The sequence below is a fragment of the Amia ocellicauda genome, chromosome 18, assembly GCF_036373705.1.
Source record: "Amia ocellicauda isolate fAmiCal2 chromosome 18, fAmiCal2.hap1, whole genome shotgun sequence".
Classification (NCBI taxonomy): Eukaryota; Metazoa; Chordata; class Actinopteri; order Amiiformes; family Amiidae; genus Amia; species Amia ocellicauda.
The window spans coordinates 22,238,842-22,263,009 of NC_089867.1; the positions used below are offsets into that span (position 1 = coordinate 22,238,842).

The following is a 24,168-nucleotide window of genomic DNA, read 5'->3' on the forward strand; positions in this document are numbered from 1 at the left end:
ACTGAAGCCACGTCGAATTAGCGACAGTCATTCAGAAACCATGCAAATGAGGGCCTGTCCAGACATATAAAACTGGCGTGTTCACCTGGTCAGAGACACAGTGTGCAGCTGCCTGTTGACACTGGAGTCCAGAGACGCGCAGACGCCCGGGTCCATCATGGTCCAGCAGAGAACCGAGCGCCTGGAGGCCGGGAGGACCAGCCGCGCCGTGTACGTGGTCGGGACGGAGATGGTCGTGGACCTGCACAGGTATGATCTCTCCATTCAGGTTCCTCCTCTGTATTCCTAATAATACATTGCGACCTGACCGTAGCAAATAAGCGGATGTAAAACTCCGCATAGGTAGCATGCACTAGAGAAAGGCTGAACACTTTTGTAACTTTAATTTGCACCATGCAAGTTAATTATTAAGACTATGAGTTAAGCCTTGAATACATTATCAGTCGGTTATACTTCTGTTCTCCCGGTGGAAGTGGAAGCCCTACGGGGATCAGCCTCGGTGATCAGATCGAGTCCTCAGATAGAATAATGTCACGTTATTTATAGTCCAATTAAAACACTATATAATTATAACAAACTAATGTGCTAAACGGGGAAAAATACAGTTTGGTGGTAAAAACAGACTAATCAGGAAACCCATATTAAAATGAGCGCATACTGTCTTGTACAGCACTAGTTTGAGCTCTGGGCAGAGGATTGCTCAATGATATAGAGTAACAAGGTGGTTACAGTTAACTGAGAGACTGTTGCTTAAGAACAAAGAAATTGTCATTTGCCTTCCAGGAACACAATGGACAGTTGCCATTGGGTAGACAGACCCGTGACAAGTGTGCTGTTTCAGAGGCGCATCAGCCCACACTGTGACTTGTTCCTGTTTTGACAGCCCACTATTCATGCTCCTCCTGCATGCACATCGCTCATTTATGGGCATATCTGTCGGTACGATTCTTCCCTGTACTTTAAATATGGGTACAAGGTATAACAGTGCATTTGTACCCAACTAGGAACATATCGAAACACAAGCTTGTATAAAATAAGTGCAGAGGGTCTTCTATAATTCTTGTAGTTATTTGACAGTAATGGCACTATTAAACACCTTAATACTCTTCACCTCTGATTGGAAAGCCAGGACTTCTCAATAGGTCAGGTAAAACCACTGTGTACCTCCCTCTTTTCAGTTCAAATGAAACCCAATGAAAGGATGAAGGGAGAGAGAGCCTGTATTGTGTTGTGGGAACAATACGCAGTAAACCCCGAGGCACTGTTTATTTATGCGCACCTGGGTGGTTTTCATTCGTGCCACTTGTAATGTCAAGAGCACAAGACAGGTTTTGCAGGAACAAAAAATCGTTTTCTGATAAACTGTCGTGCAATGATCGATGTAACAGAATATGTGTGTGCCCTGGCGGCTGTTAAATCACACTTCTGTGCATTCTTTTATATAGGTCTGCACTTCTAACAGGGCTTCCGGTCTGTAACCACAATGACTACAGCCATGCAAACTGTACAACATTGAAAGATTTCTGCTTTGTTTCCCTTCTTTGAAATGTACAATTTACATCCCCAGTCTCTTCTCACAGGTGTTTCAGCTGGAAAACACCCCTAGATCAGACTCTTCAAACCAGGCTACACATTTTAGCCACTGCTACTTTTTTATTTATTATTTTTTAATGTTGCAAAACTCAGGCACAGATTTTATCTCTAAGGTTTGGCAATGGATATTGAGAGATTGCAGCTTGCGTCATTTGTGATTTGTGGTAGCAGAAATGCATACTGCGGAAAGTTTGTGCCATGACTGGCCTTGCTTCGTGTATCGTCTCCTTAATCCCTTCATTTCAATTCAAACCTTGAGGTGGTAGACACTCTTTGCTAATTTTCATTTTCCACATTCTGACAGTGTGGGAGATTTGCAAAATACAGTACAGTGCAGACACCTAGCAGTCTATTACTTTATCAGGTGATAGAAAAAAGAAAATAAGATAGATAATTGTGTTTGCAGAGTGAGCTGAGCTTCTTGCGGGGGGCAGATTATGACATTGTTTTGTTAATAATTGACGTTGTATGAAAGTACACCTACAGCCATGTTCATTAACCATCATGTGAACTAAACACCTGTCAACACAGAGAAGTGTCGCATAACTCTTCAAGGCCAATTGAGGCTGACAAACGAAACTGAAATGTTTTTCTTAAATTTTGCACCACTTAAAAATAAGTGGTACATTTATGACCCTACAGTTTTAAGAATATGACTTACAAAATCAGGTATGTCATGTACAATAAAAGCCATAAACTGCTACCGAATGCATATTTTTAGAGCCAGTCACACTGATGTGACCTCCAGAAGTCGACATCCATTCCTGTTCACTGTACGGGACAGCAGAAATGACAGAGGGCCTCCAGGATGATTCAGAACATGTTTTGCACAACGCGATTCATTTGGCATTTCATCTTACAAACTGATATCTCTGTGGCGGTTATAGTGGTATAATCCCTTCGGCATTAGATAGCTCTAACGTTAAAGTAATAGGTATTGTTCCAAATCCAGTTACAGCCTCGTTCTTGGTTAGGATTAGTGTTAGATTTCCCCATCTCCTGAAGGCAGTACTGTGTTTCTTGGTCACCTGATAATGTATTCTATGCACTATGACTTGTATGGCTAACTCCCTGAGGGCCACTGTGGCTCCTTGTTAGACTACTTGAACATTCCTAAGGTTGTGTCATGTCTCAGCAGGTTAACTGTGTGTAAGTGTGTAAGCCCCTAATTTCTTTCAAAGCAGATGCTTCAAAGTGTTTGTGGTTTAGGAGGCAGAGACCCCGAACTATGAATTTTCTCAAACTAAATACTGATTGGACGATAGACCTTACTTCTGAAACTTCAAACTGAAATGTTTTTTTTTATATATATGTATTCAGAGCGTAAGACCCATATAACAGTTTCCTTATACAGGATTTTTTAAATTAAGGAAAGCAAAAACAACACCATGGCTTTCAGCTTGGCAACAAGAATGAAATTGTTGAGTCGATTAAATAACTGATTTATTGATTTAATGAAGTATAGTATAAAACTGGAAAAATGCATGTAACCATACTAGGTACTAGGAGTACTAGGAGGTTTACCATCTCTTTTAAAGAGTCTTCAGCTGACTCTTCAGCTATAACTCGTACCCCATATTCGTCCCTCACTTCTGATTACATCTGGATTCAACTTGCCTCAGGTGTCTGTTTTCCCTTGGAAGATGCATTCTTTAAAGACAGGTGCCACTGAGTGCTGGAGTACCTGGCCCAAACATGCTGCCAATTATCCACTTTAATACAGAACTTTACTATTTATTAACTTTTATTGACCTTTAAATATCAAATACTTGTTGATGAGTAGTTTCAGTCAATTCAAGATTGAAGGCTGGAGTTGGATTAAAACTACTGATTTACAATGACAAACTGTACTTGAATATTTGTTTTCCATACAGAAGTGTACTTAAACTGTATAAAGATGGATTTCTACACTGAGCTGTCCTGTGCTAATATAGAATGAGTGCCTGCATTATTAAATTGGAAAGCAAGACCTAAATACACGTACACGAAGTAGGCGGGAACTGTTTATGAATGCAATGCCGCTGAGCACACTGATCTTTGCACCACCCTGGCTCTATAGATGAGATCAGTGCTTCCCAACGAGTTTGAATTTCTCATAGTGGGGGTTCTGAAACTAGAGATAAAAAATCAATGATCTAAATTTCTCTACATCTTCCCTAAATGTCTTGGTGTTCTGAAACGAATTTTCCATATTTAAAATTGACCAGCCTGCATAAAGGATTCAAACCGTCAGGGTTCGGAAAGCCATGGATGCTATCTTCACCTTCTTCCACAGGGCTGGTAATGGTTTCTTTTGTGTTTCCGTTATGCCAGAATTATCTCCTTCGTTTCACTGAATGAGGAGCGTGTTCGAGGGCTTTATCTGGGGAGAGGCTGCGGGCAGTGGCCCGTGTAGAGGAGATTGTGAAGATCGCACTACTCCCATTCTTCAGCCAAGCCCTAGCAAGTTAGCATCTGCTACATGCCTGAAGCCAAGCTTACCAGATACTGCTGTGTTTGAGCCCACTGCATTTTTAATTTTAGTTTTTGTGGTGTGTGGCACTCATGTTGACTCTCTATGAACGCAGTTAACTTTCATGTGGATGTGTACAAGGAACAAATATTTAATCTTGCAGTGGTGTGGGTTTGAAAATCCATTTGACATTCAGAAGCAACAATCTGATTATAAAGGTTGTGTGCACACAGAATAAGCTTTTTGTGTTTACGCTTCTCTTTTCCAAGTCAGTAGGTGTGTGAGACTTTATATAACCCTCTCCCAGTATAGCCTAACTCCTCAACTCCAGTTCCTAGGTTATGTGATGACTTGCAGAGTGCTACAAAAAAAAAGGGGGGGGGGGGGGGACGAGTTGCAGTTTGCCCTTTTGATGTATAAAAATAGCCCTTTGCTAACCGTTTGTTTGTGTTTGTCTTCTATGTATCACAGAGATCTGGTCCAATCTGACTCATGCTTGACACGGATACTTACCCACTCTAGCCTCCAAACTCTAAAGAATACTTCCTGTAATTACGGGTCATAGAGGAAAGGATAATTGATCTCCACTCCCCATCGTGGGGGTGGGGAGGGGTTTGCGACTTGGCATATTTCAGCCTTGCCTCTGAACAGTTGTCTGTGTGGGAATCGGTGACGGCATGTTTTCTACACTACATGAGGAAGAGGGGAAAAATGAACTTTCATAAAATCAGACTGGACTCAGGTTTGAATAAAGACAATCACTAGGTACAGCTCTCATCAGAAACTGGTCTTGCCAGTCAAACTTGCAGACACTCAGGAGTCTGTTTGCTTGCCTGCATATGTAACAAAGGAACCCTGAATCAAAAGGCGCTTTTACACATTTCTGACCCGGATCAAATGCATCGGATATCTGAGGATAAATCCACTGCAATGATCACATGATTAGTTTAAATGGTACATCTTATTGGAAAGCAGTCCTGTGTCACATGGTCTGGCTTGTGTATGGCCCAGGTGGAAACTCCAGTGTGTTATAAAAATACCTGTAATGGGACACCAGTGTCCTCACTCTATTGTTCGAAGCAATATAATCCTGGCTTTAAAGACACGAAGCCCAGCACATTAAATGGGAGTGTCTTTATTTGCTATCGGGATGTTTTATTTTCTCATCACTGACCTCTGGATTAGCAGCTCTGAGACAGACTGTGATGACATGAGTTTGTTTTTAATATTTTGGTTTGTTTACAAAGCAGGCTTTAACAAATGAGTGTGCAAACTCCAGACTAGGGTAGAGACTGCAGCTCGCCGTGTGTTATTACAGCATAAGACTACCTGTAATTGGGCTAAGCAGACTACAGCACACTTCTAAATCCTTAATTACTACGTTTTCAGCATCAAACTTTGCACAACAGACCTGCACAGCTGATGTGGAGATTTTTATAACTGCAATTTAACTCATGCGTGAAAGTCATGAGATGTACAATCGCACCTGGAGCCAGACTCCAAAAGAAAGGAGTGCTGGAGTGCATTGTATAGGATTAGACGGTGTCTAGCATTTGCATTTAGGCATGGAAGTGACCGACGGATTCAAATTATGGATTTTAATGAGTGTGAGAATGATCTGCTTCATCACGGTTTTTAGAAGCACACCTTTATGTGATCCAGATTAATCCACAGACTGATTTGCATGAAGTAAAACTTGTAACTGCTCTCCTGAAATGAGCACTCCCTAATACCGCAGAATTTCCCACATTTCTCACAACCCTTTTGAGCCTGTTTATGGAGATATCAGCCTTCTACATGTGCGTTTGTCAAGCCCAAGCAACCAAATGCTGTTATGTTTTGTCTCGTCTATTTTATGCTTAGTCCACATAAAACACTTTGAAAGATCAACACAAATATATAGATATACATTTTGTACTATTATTTTAGGAGTGCCCCCCCTGGATCCAAGTTGTTTGAAATCCAGTGCACCCCAGCAGTGAAATACAGGATAACCCCCTCCACCAAGGACCCCTTCCCCCTCCCTCTGAAAGCAGGGACCTCTCTGATCTTCACAATGGATAAGGCCAGCAAAGATGTCAACGATAACAAGGTATGGAGTATTCAAGGAAACTCTGAAGTTGAGATGAGATTATACTTTGTATTATAGATTAGATTAAATTATAAATTAACCCACAAGCAGCCTGTGATTGTAGCAGTACAATCTTAAGACCCTGCGGTTTCATTTTCAAGTGTGCCACAGTCAAGCGTGCAGTCACAGAAATCTTGGCTCCATGTCTCTGTCCTCCACACAGGTCTCAGTGACTTATTTCGGAAATAAATCTGAGAAGCTGGACAAAGCCATCCTTCACCTCACGGCTCTGGGTAAGTTGGCACACTGGAGATCAGGACCCCCTTTACAGAAATGAGGAAAGAGTCACATTTCAGAGTTCTGCAGAAAGGTCGCTGAAGGCCATTGAGCTTCTAAATAAAACCGGTAGATTACAGCAGCACTGCTATTTTGATTTTAAATATATATAGATATTGGTTTTACAGAAGAGTCTTCGCTGGCAGTGTAATTAGTTTGTCATACCCTGCATGTTCCTGGGCCTTGGCTTAAGTACAGTTCCATGAAGACCAGTCGCTCGTATGCTTGGTATTCAGAATATCAATTACAGTGATGTATGCAGGTCTTTAATTAGAAGTAAAGACTCATAAATAACCAGCTGGTATAACTAATTAGTAGTGCAGATTCCAATCCGCTGAGTAACAGACACAATGAGGCAGAGCAACCAGAAAACGAGGATGATCACCCCTAATTTATGAATCAACATACACTGACACTTGTAGCCACTGCGCTCCTATACAGTCTATGAAGAGCTGCTTTGTCAGTGTTTCAGGTGCGACTTATTTTTCTGTCTTTCCTGGATTAAGTGTCTAAGGCATGAGAACTGCTGATGTAACAGGCTGCGGAGATTGACAAAAAAGGTGTATACGCCTCTGGGAGATGCTCTAAGCTCCCATCTCTATATTGCAGACATCTCCTTGGATGTGGACGCAGACCGCGATGGTGTCATTGAAAAGAACAACCCCAACAAGGTACGGTTTGTCTCATCCTAAACCGCAATGAAACCGTAAACATGTGTTCCCCCCCCCCATACACAATGTGTCTATAATTTGATTTAGTACCGAGTGTGACCATGATCGCTATACATCACTAACCCCTATAGAGCATCAGATTGTGTAAAAATATCCAGCAGCAAGAAGACCCAGATGTCCAGAGGTTTGCTGTTCATGCCAGACTTGTGAGTCAGCAATGGACTGTGACAGACAATGGAGTATACGTTCAGAACACTGGTGGCTTTGTTCTCTCGCTGAGATGGCATCTCGCTGTGTATTCACAAGTACAATCGCATTGTGTACACTTCTGACACAGCACAGCAGAGCGAATCACAGCCACCTTGTTTGAACTGAATATTAAATGTAAAAATCGGTGACTTGCTGTGGCTTACACTATTTAAGAGCCAGCTCTCTGTGTTTAAAGCTTACTTGATAAGTGTGCTTCCGTGGGCTGGTAAAGAGCTGAGAAGTGCAATGTCTGAGGCAGCTGAGCCGACAGTAACCGACCCCTGTGAGGTTGTCTGACTGATGATTCAGAGATGAAGGCATGGGGCAATTTGGGACTGAAACGCAATCTTCAACATGCCCTCAAAACTAAGACATAGAATTATTAATCCAACCGAAACATGGGGGGAAATAGAAAACAATCAGGATTGATCCCTATGGACAGATTCCCAGCTTCAAAACTAAACTCAATAAGGGGGGTAGCATGCTAATTGTGGAAACTCAGGCATAGACGGAGCGAGTCCAATCCACCCAACATTTTAAATTAATTAATAATTGGCCTGCTAATTTACTCCTAATTCAAGTTCAAAATGGAATACTGGGATTGGCTTTTCTTTAGTTTAGAAAGGGGTGTACAGGTTAAGTAGGTATGGCCTAGGCTTCAAAGGGTGGCAAAACCCTGCTGTAAAACACCCGATAGATTGTGTTTTTTGTGCCTCTCCAGGGCTCGTGGAAGTGGGGCCCTGATGGGCACGGCGCCATCCTCCTTGTAAACTGTGACGCAGAGAACTACTATAAGGTGCCAGACTCTGAACTTGATAAAATCAGCAAGAGAGCAGGTAGGGTATGATATCCTTTGTCCGTTTCAAAAACAAACTCCTCTAATTTAGTAAAAGTTCCTCCTGACCAACCTGTCGCACATCCAGTTGATTTTGTTGGCAGTTTGGAAAAAAAACATCCTCTGTTAACATCTCGCGCTCTGTGGCAGATCTGAAGGACATGTCTCGCATGTTGCTGCGGACTAGCGGGCCTGCCGAACTGCCCAAGGGATACAAGCTCACCCTCCACATCTCGAAGAGCACCGCGGAAAACATTGGCGTCTTCCAGGAGCGAAGTATGTTTATATCGGAAGTGCAGACGTCATGAGCGACTGACCCAGTCATTAGTGTCACCAGCAGGCAGGAAGTGACAAGGATTTGGACTTATGCTTAGAACTTAAATCCCAAATCAGGTTACTGTAACTTAACGGGACCTTCCACTGTAAAGATAAAAATTAAGTTTTTGCTTTTATAGCTAAACCATGAGAGAGTGAGTGGGTGGGTAATTCAGAAATCAACTCGCCAGCTTATTCCTCTCAGCTGCAGGCATAAAGATTTCTTCTATCAGTGATTACTCCCCGGTCCTGGGCCGAGACAAGCTGTGCCACATCGTGGAGTACAAGGGCGGGACGTCCGAGGTGGAGTTCTACGTTGAAGGGCGCAGGTTTCCAGATGAGGGATTCAAGGGTCTGGTCACCATCAACCTCAGTCTGCTGGAGCCCATCAGCAAGGTCACTTAAAGCTCCCAAATAAACTAGATTTTATCATGAAAATAACCATGTATAGTGCCATCCATGAATCAGGTCATTAGACGATGGGGCTCACTCTGAAATCTGCCCACACTCTGCTTTAAACCAGCAGTAACATATGATTTAAATAAATAAGCCCATTGCCCAGTGCAGAAATGTTCCTTGTTAACACATTAGAGATGTGAACGCGCTGCCTTCCTACAGGGTTTCCCGGAGGTGCCCATCTTCACAGACATCGTTATGTTCCGTGTTGCCCCCTGGATCATGACCCCCAACACACTGAATCCCGTGGAGGTGTTCGTGTGCAGGTAAGACTGAGCATCCATTGGAATCATCTTAATAGGGGGGATAAAGAGACGTATATTTTGATCTTGGAGTCCAGAATAGTCTTTTATTTTCTGTATGTTTAAATTCTACCTTTCAGGGAAGGTCTGAAATTGGGTGCCTTTGAAGTAAAGCAGATTGGTCTACTAGTAATGTGCTAGTTAAAGCCACTATTCCCTCCCTCTACTCAACAACTCCCTCACCCAGTTAAGAAAGAGAATACAAGAGAAGCCTTACAATCTTAATATAAAGATGGCAATACTACTACTACTAATAAGAACCGTAATAGACAAAAAATTGTAAAGCATTCCCATCTAAAAAATGATCAACTATTTGGATATTTTCTTCATAGAAAACTATAACCTTTAAACTTCAGAATTTTTTGCCTCACCCCACCAGTGTCTGTGTTTATCCATGGTGAGTGGCAGGTGGGTCACATGTCTCCCCTCACTGCTTTCCTACGCTTTCCCCCCACCCAGCACCCAAGACAACTTCCAGTTTCTGAAGGGCATGCGCAGTCTGACAGCGCGGACTGGGTACAAACTGAATACCTGCTTCCAATACATGAACCGTGGGGACCGCTGGATGCAGGTAATGTCAGGGACGCCCGAAACCTGTTGGGCCATCGCCTACTGGGAATTGGCAGTTCTGTCGCTTTATATGTACACGGCACCATCTTGAATTTAGTCTCCCGTTCTGTTGACATGCAGCGGAGATTCACACCCTGCTATTGTGATTTCTGAGTCGCTGACAAATTATTTTGCAACAGATGTTTGCGCTCACGTTAATCTGTAGTGGTAGTAGCTGTTACAAAAGGAGCATGATGGTATATTGAAACTCAAGTCTGTGACGCACATCTGCCCTCTTTGCAGGACGAGCTGGAGTTTGGCTACATCCAGGCCCCACATCATGGCTTCCCGGTGGTGTTCGACTCTCCGCGAGATGGCGATCTCAAAGACTTCCCTTACAAGGAACTGATGGTACGCCCCCGTCACAAACCCCACCATCACACAGACTCACATGCTGCCCTAATCATGTCTCAAGATGGTGTTTAGTTAAATCGTTACCTTTATCAGTATTTTTGTGTTCATCAGTGAGGCACTTTAAATGATCAGGCTTGGCCCTTTGGCAGAGATGACCTGGATCACCCTCTCTCTCTCCTCTTCCTCCTCTCTCCCTGGGGATATCTTGCTGCAGGGCCCAGATTTTGGCTATGTGACTCGAGTGTCCTTGACCGAGAATGTGAGCAGCCTGGACTCCTTTGGCAACCTGGAGGTCAGCCCCCCGGTCACGGTCAATGGAAGGGAATATCCCCTGGGTCGGATTCTCATTGGCTGTGCCTTCCCTACGTGAGTACCACTGTAACCCTGCGTCACACCCCGCCCAGCGGTCACGGCTGCCACTCTTTACCCCTCAAACTAAAGAGGTGCACCAGTCTGCAGCAATGGTTCCTGGACTGACATATCATTAACATTTTTGAAAACTCTTCCAAACCTAACATTTCCGTAATATCTTCCAAATCGTGGTTTACGGATTGGGGTCTCCTTGGTGTGCGTCCTCACCTGGCTTCACTTCCTCAGGGCTACCAAAGGCCGAAACATGACCAAGGTGGTTCAGGACTTCCTGTGGGCTCAGAAGGTCCAGGAGCCCATCGCACTCTTCTCTGATTGGCTGTTTGTTGGCCATGTGGACGAGTTCATGAGCTTTGTCCCAGCTCCTGACAGAAAGGTAAAAAAACAACAACATTCAACTGAATCAACAAGAGGGAGAAAGGAACAGATTAACAGATGAGATCTTCTTTAAATTAAACAAAAGTGTATTCTCTGGAGTAGAGGTTAATAAAATCCCCTGGATTTCTAAGCGAAAAATGGTTATAGTTGAAATTGTGATACTCTATTGTGAAATAGCTCATAGAAAATCTTGGTTTGTCTCTGTACATTTGCATGCCACTTAGTCAAGCTATTTGTTCAACTAATGAATATTAAAGTTGGTCTAAGCCCTCTGTCTTTTGGCCCAGGGTTTCCGTCTACTCCTGGCCAGTCCAGATGCAGGGTACAAGGTTTTCCGCAGGCTGCAGAAGGACGGTCATGGAAAAGCCAAAATGTTTGAAGGTAGGGTGCTCATTTCATCCGATGCACCCCTATTTTCACCCAGAATCGGACATGGTTTCAGATCTGCTGTGGTGCAGCATCATTCTCACTGAGGTCCACGAAAATTAGTTTCATTGCTGCCTAGTGGTCCTTAGACTGGCAGAATAAGGATTTCCCTCTTGAGTTTTGGTGGGAGAGAAAGAGGAAAAAATGCCTAAGGACTTTTCCTGAAGGTGTATTTCTACACTGTGCAATCAGTCTAAATGTAAGTTTGTTTTCCGGTTATGCATTTTTATTGTATGTGACTTGACCATGTATATTATTCTATCTAATCAGGAATGAAGGAAGAGATCTCGGTGGATGATATTTTGAGTAATCCGCAGCTCCAGGAAGCGAATGACTTTGTCCAGGTAAGAATGTCCAAAAGCTCTCTCACTTTGCATAAGTGCTAATCAGACGGGTCAGAGTCACAAACCAGAGGAAAGGGAAATCTGCCCATTCCAAAAATGTACTAGTTTCTTCTCAAGTCACAACAAATGATTCCCAATGTGTCCTCCTGCTGGCCAGATCTGCAGCACAATGCTGTGACCAGGTAGCAGAGACTGAAATGATATTTTATAAATATTAAGTTATACAAACTAAAATCCTTTGCTGTGCCTGTAATTTAATAAGTGCATTTTGGTGTTTGTTTGGCAAAGTTCAATTTTACAGACTTCCACCAATCATTAAAACAAGTAGCCCAAGAAACCACAAAATGGCATCCACTGATGAGCAGCTAATCTGTAAAACACACACTTGACACTTTGAGTACCACAAAAAGACACACATGCTGGAAACCAGTCATGGAGGCACTGCAAAATCCCCGTCTCTTCTCTCCTCAGAGCTGCATTGACTGGAACCGAGATGTCCTGAAGAGAGAGCTGGGGCTGGAGGACGCCGACATCATCGACTTGCCCATCCTCTTTAACCTGATGAAGGACATGCGGGCAGTTGCCTATTATCCTGACATGGTGAGAAGCTGCACACTCTACAGACACAACCGATCACGCAGTCACAAGGGTGTTGCAACAGGTTCAGAATGGGACTTTCCAACTTGCTAAAGAAAACCCCTGTCTTATACCCCATTTCCACTGGCCCTGTTCAGCTGCACCTCAGCGTGGCCATGCCGTAACTGTGCACCTACACTGTGCCCGGCAGCATTTCCACTCATTGTCGTGGGTCCAGCTGCCCTAGGAAGTGACTGACACAAAAGGTCAAAATGGAGTCTTGGACACTCGGCACTCTGGGATTTAGTGTTTTAAACTGGAGGTTGAAATACTGCTAACATTAAAGCGCAATAAACTTTGGGCTGAAACATTTTTATGATATCTAACAGTCTTGTACTATAAGTTATACCAGATATTCAAAATAAGAAACCGGGACACATTGAAACAATATATAAAACAAATTACATCACTTAAAAATACGATAGTTTGTTAGAAATGTAAGTGTTAATTTTGATGCATCTTTTCCTGTTTCATCTAATTTATTTTGTTGAGCAGTATGTCTAAAAATAAATAAGTGTTACAATAGAGCTTAAATTTAAGTATCCTAGATATTGTCCCTTATTTATCTGTGGGAGAATGAACTGCATTGCATTATTAAATATAGTGCGCCGGGTTTAAATCTGTCCCGTGTAGCCACTACACAGCAACATCATGAAATATGCAGTCACAGCCTATATATGTAGTTTCTTAAGAAAAACGTATACGTGTATATAAATACGGCTACAACACTCTGGGATCTGTAACTTACTCTAACAGTTTTTCCACAAAATCAGTGTTAGCATGTTTTCTCTGTATACCTGCGGCTTTATCAATGTGCAAAATAAGAGTCACGCATCAACTTTAATTTGAATGGGATTCCTTTAAAAAAAAAAAAAAAAAACTTTGTCACTTTAATGAATGGATCAGTTGTATTAATCGCTAAGTTTGTGAGGTTGTAGGGTTTGTATTTCTACAGTCGGTAAAGCGTCTATACTTGGATTACCGTTAACATATAGTTATAGCGATAATGAGGGCTTACAAATATAATTAAAATATGCATTTCTTCATGCGATCGATCACATAAAAATTAGCCTCGGTTTTAAAAATTTGAATAGTTTTAAAATTGTCTAAACAGGGGGAAGCTAAAAACCGTGACATTTAAATTATTCTGAGAGAATTTACAAGACATCGGGACATTTCATTTAAATCCAGGACCAATATTTCATATTTGCGTGTATTTTTAACAAAAAGGAATATATTTCGTCAGGGCACATTGTACGCACTCCGATGCAGTCCTCTCTCCGGCAGGATTTTTGCGATCTTTTCAAATGTCTTCCTGCTCCAAGCAATTAATCCTGTGTGTCACTTTTCCACTGTACATTAATAACTGCTCCAGATAAATAGTTTTCCCAAGGTAAACACACAAGTTTCTACCGCATCTCTTGCATCGAGAGTGGCACCATTACTGTAGTTACAGTAATGCAGGTGTGTAAGGGACGTCACAGTATGTGCCCTGGACCAGTTTAGGACTCAGCCAGTACGATGTACGAAACTGTGTGCCTCCTGAATCTAGTCCGGGCAAAGGCGGAGGTGCAGCTGAGCCCTAGTGGAAACCCCCTGGACCAGAACGGCCATGCTGAGGTGCAGCTAAACAGGGCTAGTGGAAACCCCAAACCAGACACCCTAAACCCTTTTACCAGTACCTTCAATAAAAACTGCACTGACAAGGGCAAAAGCAAGGAGTGTAATATTAAACCACCCAGCTCATGTTACCTGGCAAACCTGTCCAATGACCTCATACCAGACACCGATCCTTCACTCCTATGAAAGTCACGTGAGTCTCACTGGGGTCTCATTTCACTGGCTCTGGCAGGCATCCCACAAAACATACAGAAACGTCACTGCTGTACACGTAGGATGGAAATTAACTGAATATGATGATTAGACTTAAGAAAATGGAGGGACAATGCCTCCTCAAAGAAACGATGAAAATGTATCTTTAAATTCGACTTCCATTTTCATGAGATTTTACCTCATAACAGCAATCTACCCATCTCGCCCATAAAAGCTACTCCCCTTTGATCTAGTTCAGGGGTCACAGGACTGTCTCTTCTGCCGCAGGTTAACATGATCGTGCTGGGCAAGAACCTGGGCATCCCCAAGCCGTACGGCCCCAAGGTGGGCGGCCGCTGCGCCCTGGAGGCCGAGATGTGCTCCCTGGTGGAGGGCCTGGGCCTGAGCTGCACCTTCATCGATGACTTTGCCTCTTACCACAAGCTGCTGGGCGAGGTGCACTGCGGCTCCAACGTGCGCCGAGAGCCCTTCGCTTACAAGTGGTGGAACATGAAGCTGTGAGGGAGATGGGGGGCTGGGGGCAATTGGGGTGCATAGCATGTATAGCTTGGGTTATGATGGCTTGAATAGCCTCCTGTCATTTGTAAACTTTCTGATGTTGTACCTGTCCTGGAGGCATCTTGAATTTGAGAATACTATTTGAGAAGAATCCATGAAGAGCACAAAGGTCATTGTTAGCTTTGGTTTTTTGGATCCATTACTATTCTACCAAACTGAAGAGGCATTCAATTATAAAAACAACCAATGCTACTTCAAAACCACTTTTTGGGGATCACCCAGGTCATAAACTGCTACAGAGAGGGGGGAGGTTATCATTGTGCATGTTTTAAAGTAAGTCCAAACCATACAAGCCAATTATCTGGTAACAAACACTTGACTTAGTGCAGGAACAGGCTCATATCTTCACCAACTAAGGTAATTTGTCCTTAGTGTACACTGGGACCCTGGACAGAGCGCTCAACACACTCTTGAAGTGACGTCATTGAGGTACTCGCACCTCGCACTCGCACTCTATGACATGCAGAACAACTTCAATGCCAAGATTTCAGTTTTTGTATTCGCCATCACTGCTAAGGGACCATGATTAGAAACATGAAGAGTTTTTAAGGTTGTTAACAAGTTGAACTCAGTTAGAATATATTTTTGATCTTGAAGAATAGAAAAGCACTTTCAAGCTACAGTTTTCCCTTCCGTTTACAGTGTCAGCCAGTTAAGGTTTTTAGTGCGCCAGTGCCAGTTTTAGGTTTTTAGTCTCTCAAATTGACGGTACTTTCCGGAGATCTTGACAAACGGAGACGAATACTGTACTGGACTACTGACTGAATAGATTGATTCCAAACATAATCCAAGGGAGAAGTGGTTTTTAAAACAGGACAACTCAGGTACAACATGAACCTTTTTTATTAACACCTCAAAAAAATTAAACCATTACAAAAATAAACAAGAAACTGACACCGCCTCAGCAAAACTGATCACTGCTGTGGAAGAGTGGATCCTAACAAAGGCGCAATGTACTGTTGGTAAACAAGTCAGCAAAAACTGGACAGTAATTTTCATTTGGTAGGGAAATCCCCTAAATTAATTACGACATTTTAATATTGCCGCAATATTTTTAAGGTTTGGTATTTTGGAAATAGAAAAGTTTAACGTTTTATTTTTTTAAATGTAATTTTTTTGTGGGAATCTTGGTCTTTTTATATTGTGTAATCAACGCCAGCTATGTCAAAGCCAAATTAATGTTTTTTTTTTTTTTTTAATTAAACAAAAGCACCTAAACAAAAGGTAGCACTGTATCCTGATCTGCCTTTATAAAGGTGGAACATTAGTTCATCTTGCTTTATTTCTGTGTCTGACTCTTTGCTTGAACCCAGAAGGGAGTTGCAGTTGCCAAAACTGTTACAATACTATTTAAATGTATTAAAAGGTAATATTAGATGATTTAATTCAACAATAAATATAAACCAAACTGTAATTTTGCTACACTTGATAGTTGGTAGTATGTAAAGATACTGTTGGGAAACATATTAGATACATTTTTAAGTGATGTAATTTGTTTTATGAATATTATTTTTCAATATGTCCCGGTCTCTACTTTTGAAAATGTGGTCAACCTAGGAATGGAGGACTCCGGTGCGGGCAAAAGGCATGTCAGTGACAGCCGTGGGTCGAGTACCGGTGAACAGGTCAACGCAGAAAAACAAAGAAGTGTAGTCTATATATCAAGGGTCATTCAATAGGGAAGACAGAACATCAAAGGGAATCCAGAAAACGTGTCGAAGAACAGGCAAGGGTCACGAAACATTAGTAGTCAGTATACTCATGGGTAAGCAGGCTTAGTAATGTTGCAGTGAGGCAGACAAGACTTTGTAATAAAGGCATGGCTGAATGGGGTTTAAATACACCGAGCTGATGAGCATAGAAACAGGAGGCAGGTGAAGGTAATTAAATGAGGAGAACAGATTGAAAACTAGGACATGGGGTGGCATCTAGTGGTGGACTTTGGAATAAAGTTGTGGGCATAACACACTGGTGTTTGAATAAAGTACACGGTCACCTTATCATGCATTTGTGACTGGTGGTGCTGGGACTGGGAAAGTCACTTGATCAAAACCATACATTATGAAGCAACAAGAATTCTTGCACAATCACTGCCAAACCCCAAGGACCTTCCAGTGATGCTCGCAGCTCCTATGGGTGTAGCATCATTTAACTTTGGAGCTTTAACAATACATGATGCATTTTCCATAAAATCAGATGCAAAGTTTCCATATCAGCCACTTGGAGAGCACAAAATGTATTCCCTGCTTGCTAAGCTCAGTACTGTCCAGATTGTCATAATTGATTAAATCTCTATGGTAGATCATAAGCTACTCACTTACATACACGCTAGATTGAGGCAGATCAAACAAACACGTAACATTTGGAAGTTTCTCCATTCTGGCTGCTGGTGATTTTTTACCAGCTTCCTCCTGTAAAAGGCAGTCCACTATATGTCGAGAATGGTTCACTTAATCTGTGGAATAATAATGTGTCCAAAGGGTGTTTGCAAGCACTCTCAACAGGCTTTGTATCAGAAATGAAGGACAATCTCTTGATCCAGAAGATGTTACCATGCTCTCTCACTGTGAAACAGACCAGAAGTCTGATTGAAGACACAATTTTCCAACAAATGCCCAAGTTGATCAACACCCTACATTTGTTATGCTCAGACCCAATATGCACTGATTCTGAAGACTTCACTAAAGATGCCAGGGAAGTGCTCAGGTGGAAGTGTTTTGATGGGAGAGATCTATAGAAAACCTAATGAAGAGCAATGGCTCTTGAAATTGAAAGCATTGCATCAGAAGCTGAAAAGCTGTAGAGCTGTACTGAACTGAAATGTAGGTATGAAAGGGAATGATCCGTTCCAAGGGTTGCTTTACACCATGACAAATCAACTCCCAAAAATCATCGTAGTTCTTTTTAAGGTACAGTAGTTTTTTGCTGGGGAACTATTTCTGGAACTGGAAACATACGCCCAAAATAGTTTACACTATTTGTCCATTTAGTTGATTAATAAGGCTTATTAGCATTCTGAAGCATACTTTTCAGTAATTTAGACATCAATAATAATAATAAGAGGCAGAGAACCCACCAATGTAATTTAAGACACAAATTTGTGGCATAGGGGACAACAATTTGGGTGTGAAATCCCAGTTCCACAAATAGTTCCCCAGGATACCACTATTTTGCTTTAGAAGGGGAACCTTTCTACTATCAATAGGACCTAACATGGTTTTGGGAACTTTCTTTTCAATATTGGAAAGCACCCCTTAGAAAGCTAACTGGATAAGGGCATCTGCCAATAAATGCAAAAATAAATAATAATAATAACAACCCAATCTAAGACACAAAATTGTGGCATTGGGGACACTAGTTTGCCTGTCTATTCCCAGTCCCACAAATAGCTCCACAGTTTGAAACCAGTGTAGGTTAAAAGGGGACCATTTCTTCAATGAAATGGAGCAGGAATGGTTTTGGGGACTTTCTTTAAAATACTAGAAAGCAACCCTCAGAATGCTCACATTTCAATATGACTAAATTGTCAAACACCTCTCCCAGTTCCACAAACAGCACCCCAGCATAACACTACTGTAGGTTTAATGGGGACCCTTTGTTACATCAGCTCTCCACACGTCCCCAGTTCGCCTACAGAGGTCGTCATCACCAGAATTCTAACCCCGTCTCTCTCTTTCCCCAGCACAACTATCAATCACCCAATTAACATTCCTCAGCACCATGTGTACATTCACCATTAACACTCAACTCCCATTGGTTCGGCACCACACACCCCTGCTCTCTGCCTTCCCCTGTTCTGTATTTAAACCCTCAGTTAGTTTCATTCTATGCTAAGTCTTGTCAGTTCTCCTGCATTTTGAAGTGTCCCCCCTAGTTTACCAGACCTTGGTTTACTTCCTGTGTTTGACTCCTGGATTGCCCTTTGACTGTTTGTATGCCTGATTGATCAACCTACTGCCTGTGAACTTCTTTTGCCTTGCCCCTATTGCCTAGTTTGCCGACTTTTTGACTTGGACTGTTACACACTTACCTCTTCCCGCACCCATGTCCATCCCTGCTTTGGCTGTGCACGGACGGCTGTGACACCCTTGATATTATGAATTGGACCTAAAATAATTTTGTGGCCATTCTTCAAAATATGAGAAAGCCAGCCTTGAAATGCTCACATTGCATGTAAAAAATATGAGATTGGGGCATGGGGGACACCAGTATGGGTGTCTAATCTCAGTTCCAGAAATAGTACCCCAGCATTAAACTATTGTAGCAGTATTGTACTTTAATGCCACTACTACTACACATTCTGTTCAGATTAAACACATTTTAGAAAATATGTATACATTATTATTAGTTTTAAAGTTAAATATTAATTACACAATGTAATACAATATTTTCAATTAAATCACGTTTCTGAAAGCCCAGAATATATATTTTTCTGTTTTGGACGTCTTTGTTCCACAGTTCCATTCTGTGCTCGTTCAATATCCCATCAGTGTAATTTCCGGTCACACGGACAATAAATTAATTATTGGATTCAATATCATGTTAGCCAACTAACACAAACATAGTAACTTGCAGTATATGACAAATTCAACCATACAATACAAAATACACATATTGTTTTATTTTGTTCTTACCTTTATGTTGGGGGTGAGCTCTGCAGTTAGTCAAGTGCCTCTGCAGACTGGGTTCCCTTTTCAGTCTCTGTGTTGGCACTGCGGTCCATGTCTGACGTGTATAGCTGCATCATGCCATTGCTGGGGGTGGTGTTTGCAGCATGCGAGTGGACAGTATGCTCCCGAGAGTACATTGAGTTCAGATTTGATCAAGGTCAGCTGTGAAAACACACTTCCACATCCACGTTACTGAGTGGCACAGAGAGAAGAGTTTTCCCAGCGCCATCCTTGTAATTAAACTGCTCAACCCAAAAGTCCACAGCTTTCTTGTCGTCTGTGTTTTGCCACTGTATTATGTTGATTGACCGACACTGGGAGTCAAATTGTTCAAGACCTCCAATGTACAGTTTTAGCAAAGCACACTGCAGGAGGCAAGAATGACAGAAGAGCTGGAAGTTGTCATTGACTGCCACATGGCAATGCTTTTCATGCAATCTCAATTGCACCTGTTTTATTAATAACTACACCGATCAGCAAAAACATTATGACCACCTGCCTAATATTGTGTAGGTCCCAAAACAGCCCTGACCTGTCGAGGCATGGACTCCACTAGACCTCTGAAGGTGTGCTGGGGTATCTGGCACCAAGAGGTTAGCAGCAGATCCTTTAAGTCCTGTAAGTTGCGAGGTGGGGCCTCCATGGATCGGACTTGTTTGTCCAGCACATCCCACAGATGCTCGATTGGATTGAGATCTGGGGAATTTGGAGGCCAAGTCAACACCTTGAACTCGTGATTCATCAGACCAGGCCACCTTCTTCCATTGCTCTGTGGTCCAGTTCTGATGCTCACGTGCCCATTGTAGGCGCTTTCGGCAGTGGACAGGGGTCAGCATGGGCACCCTGACTGGTCTGCGGCTACGCAGCCCCATACGCAACAAACCTATTGGCTAGAAAGACTGAAGTGGGTTGGCACAGTGCATGATTGACAGTTGGTCTGTTCGTCTGGAAGTTTATTGGTTTGTCTGTAAGTTTGTTTGGAAGTTGGTCTGGTTGTCTGGAAGTTTGTCTGTTTATATTAATAGCCACATTAATTACATATTTGATCAATGTAATTTCGGATTAATTGACACACGAATCGGACAAATTAACAAATTACTTGACAGATTACTGGATGAATTTACTACTATATTGCCAAACTGCCGGCTGAATGGCCAAATTGATGAATTTCCAAATGAATTTCCCAATGAACTACCAAATTGACAGATGAACACTTTTGCCACAAACGGCGCTCCATACTTCAAAGTCGAAGTTGGAGTCTTTGTCCTTAGACAGAAATTCAGTAACCTACTGTACCGTTATAATTCAGAGTCAGAGTTTAGACACAAAATGAGCTATGAAGGTGTAGATGTATGTTATTCTGAATTGTTATGTTTTTAATGTTTCTGTTCATTTTGTAGACTTTGCAGGAAAAGTTTAAACAGTATTTGGGCGTACCCATTTTCAGACAAGTGTATAATAATATCAGTATACACTAATATAAGTATCCTAGTATAATTAATAATAAATGCATTAGGGAGTGTACTTCAATTAAATCTTTAATATCTCAACATGTCTACAGCTTTGAAGATGATTGTCACAGTGGTTGTCTAAACGTCTTCACCTGGGCTCACACCTCGTATGCTACATCTCTGACAAAATAAACACAAAAATGTGTGCATGCCTATTCAATATAATATATTATATTATTATATATTATATTGAGATCTTTGTATCGAACATAATGAGATTTCTTTTTCTGTATTTTCTTTCTTCCCCCCCTTTAAAATTATGATTGAATGTGGAATTTCATTTAAAAACATCAGCTTAATTAAGAAAAAACAAGTATTTGTGTTGTCTCTGGGAGAATATGGATGTAGGGCTTCCAATCCTACACATCAAGACAGATCTCTCCTCCTCACTTCAGGTCTAATCTTAATCAAAATGAGATTGTGCCAACAGCAGCTGTAATTTCTGTCTGGCAGGTTTGCTGTGAACGACTGATGCACTATGAGAAATGAGAGCATAGTAATTACAACGCACAAATACTCTCATCTGATTTGAGAGCAACACTGTTCATTCAGAAAGCGCTGATATTGTTTGCCGTTTACTTGTACACACTGATTAAATGCATAAATGGGTCAATCATTTAACAATTTTAAAGAGTGCCTCAGACAAGGAATGCTGTCAGTGTGTGTGTGTTATGGCAGAAGGAGTGCTTTGCAGCAGTCAAGATTCACTAGGAGACTGTTTGTATGACTATTTCATGGCAAAAGCCTTGAGCATTTTTCTCGTGGCCCCAATACATATTTATGTGTGCAACCCAATGACATTCCTCTCTGTGTGTTATGTTCAGTTTGCCAACTGATTTGGTACATCTATTGCCAAATTAAGTTGAATGCTGGATCAGCAGAGTAGAGATACATGTGCAGACACGTTCTCCAGCCTGCCCTGACAAGGTGTCATTCCCAATGTATCTCTAATAATAATAACTCTAATACCACACTGTCCTGGCTGACACTGCACTTCCCAAAACCAAGAGTCTGTTGTAGGTGTAAATAAAACACCACCAACAACTACAAAACACTTTTACAAATACCTGTATGTTTGTTGAAGGATATTCCAATGTGTTAGATAAACAGATAATAAAATAACACAAAACAAAAAGCAATCCAGGTGCGCTCTATGGCAGTGGTTCTCAATCCCTGTCCTGGAGACCTAATGTCCTGCTGGATTTTGATCCACCCTCAATTAACTAAAACTGTAATTGAACTAATACATTGCTTTCGTTTAACTTTTACATTTTAAATTACTAAACTTTGGAGAATGTGGGAACCTAATACACTTTTATATTTATCTGGACATTGCTAATGGTTCAAAAGTATTAATATATTCTGATTAGGCCAATTATTAGTTCAATTAAGGAATTGGAATTCCAGAATTACAGGACATTGGGTCCCCAGGACCAGTATTGCTCTAAGCCAAATGTCCCACAAAAATAACCAACGAGAAAATATCTGGTGTTAAGAAATCTTAATTGAATGTCCGATAGGTTTAAAATGTAGAATGCAACTGTAACCGATGTGCAATGAATGTATTATTTGTTTGAATGTAATGAGATCAAGTTTTATTGTGATCTTTATTATTTTTACTGTTGCACTGTCCCTTTAAACCCCAGGCAAACTATTGTTCTCCATGGTAATTGCAGTGCTTATTTGTATTGGGGCAGCTGTATAAAAACAGGTGGGTTAATCAGTGGAGGGCGACTGGGGTGGAGAGGTGTGTGAGAGCATGGGCTGGGGGGGAAGCTGCTGTTTGGTGAGGATTGTAACTTTTCAAGTGTAATACAGAGGTGCTGTGAATTGGCTGAAGCGATAGAAGTTAATGGTGAACTACGACTGTTCATTTTGAATGGTCTGGTCTGCTCTGTACTGGAGTGGTTGCAGCTGTTGATTGCACATCTGCACTATATTACCTTGTGTATTAACTACAGTAGCCGGTATAGGAGTGTTTGAGCATTGGGTATCTTTACTGAGCCCCTGGACAAAGGTGCATGATAATGGCACGGATCTGATAAAGTCCGGGCTGGCAGCGGCACCAGGGCTTCTCCATTGTGTCTCCCTGAGCGGGGCTCGTTGTGTGGGCTTAGCCTTACTCTCGCTCCCCGTGCCACTCTGACCCCCTGCCCCCACAGACACAGCCAGCTGGGCCCTGGGTCACTGCCAGGCCTGTGAGGAGAGCAGCGCCTGTGAGAGGCCCTGTGCAGGACCAAATGGACACCTGTTTAGAAGTGTGGGGTGACAGTATGTAAGGTATCCTAGTACTCATGGTCTGATGTAATTGCTGTTGGTTAAACATCTGCTGCTATAATTTAAGTTGTTGCCATCAACTTTGCTGCTATAGGTAAAAGCTGTGATATTTTGTTTAAATAAGTCTTGTGTTTTATACTAAGCCTGTCCTCACTTCACACCCTGTGCTGTCTTGATTTTTAAAGCACCTGTTATTTATTTGGAGTTATATTGGCTCCAAATTGGTGTAGTCGTTAATTTGACATAACGGTTTATTTAAGATGGTCAACTTAATTATAGCAATAACCAAGGGGGTTATCCTTGGTTTACCTCTGCTAGAAGGGGTGTGATTTTAGAAATATTAAATATTAAATATTAAAAGATATTAAAAAAAAGTATCAAATACAAACATATTTAGGCTTGATTTCCCATTTTTGTAATATTACATTTTGCTTAAAAAAATGAAATTTGACGTGTTGTGTGTGTAAGATAGCACGTTTCTGCCATCTAGTGGTAAATGTTATTTTAGTGTGTGCTGTTGTTAACCGGATGAGGTGTAAGAGATCTGCTCAACATCACTTGTTATTTACAGGACTCTCTCATCATTTAACATACAAAGAAAATGGCCCTTAATTTAAAATTTCTATTTTTTTTTTTACTTGTGTAAGTAGCTGTGAATGTAGGCATTCTATCTTTACTCCGGAAGTATACACACTAGCTCTGTCACTGCAACCAGAGCATAGCATATAGGATATTATTATTATTATTATTAACCTGGCTGTCACTGACTCCCTCAGCTGTGCTCGGGCGGCCTCCCTCTCCTCAGTCCTCATCTTCCTTGATCTCTCCACAGCATTTGATATTATCCATAACTCCATCCTCCTCTCCTGCCTTGCTGAACTTGGAATCTCTGGGACTGCTCTCACCTGGTTCTCCTCCTACCT

General features: G+C 41.8%; 1 protein-coding gene across 1 annotated transcript; it reads left to right on the top strand.

The window, feature by feature from the left end:
• The first annotated feature begins 39 nt into the window (after positions 1-39).
• On the top strand, positions 40-16,069 carry padi2 (peptidyl arginine deiminase, type II). Its single transcript, XM_066690719.1, has 16 exons — positions 40-249; positions 5,975-6,137; positions 6,340-6,409; positions 7,062-7,123; positions 8,094-8,208; positions 8,358-8,483; positions 8,728-8,918; positions 9,141-9,244; positions 9,740-9,851; positions 10,133-10,240; positions 10,458-10,609; positions 10,841-10,988; positions 11,278-11,371; positions 11,687-11,760; positions 12,232-12,360; positions 14,497-16,069. The coding sequence occupies exons 1-16, from the start codon at positions 158-160 to the stop codon at positions 14,728-14,730; spliced, it is 1,974 nt and encodes a 657-aa protein (XP_066546816.1). The 5' UTR covers positions 40-157; the 3' UTR covers positions 14,731-16,069.
• The last annotated feature ends 8,099 nt before the right edge of the window (positions 16,070-24,168 follow it).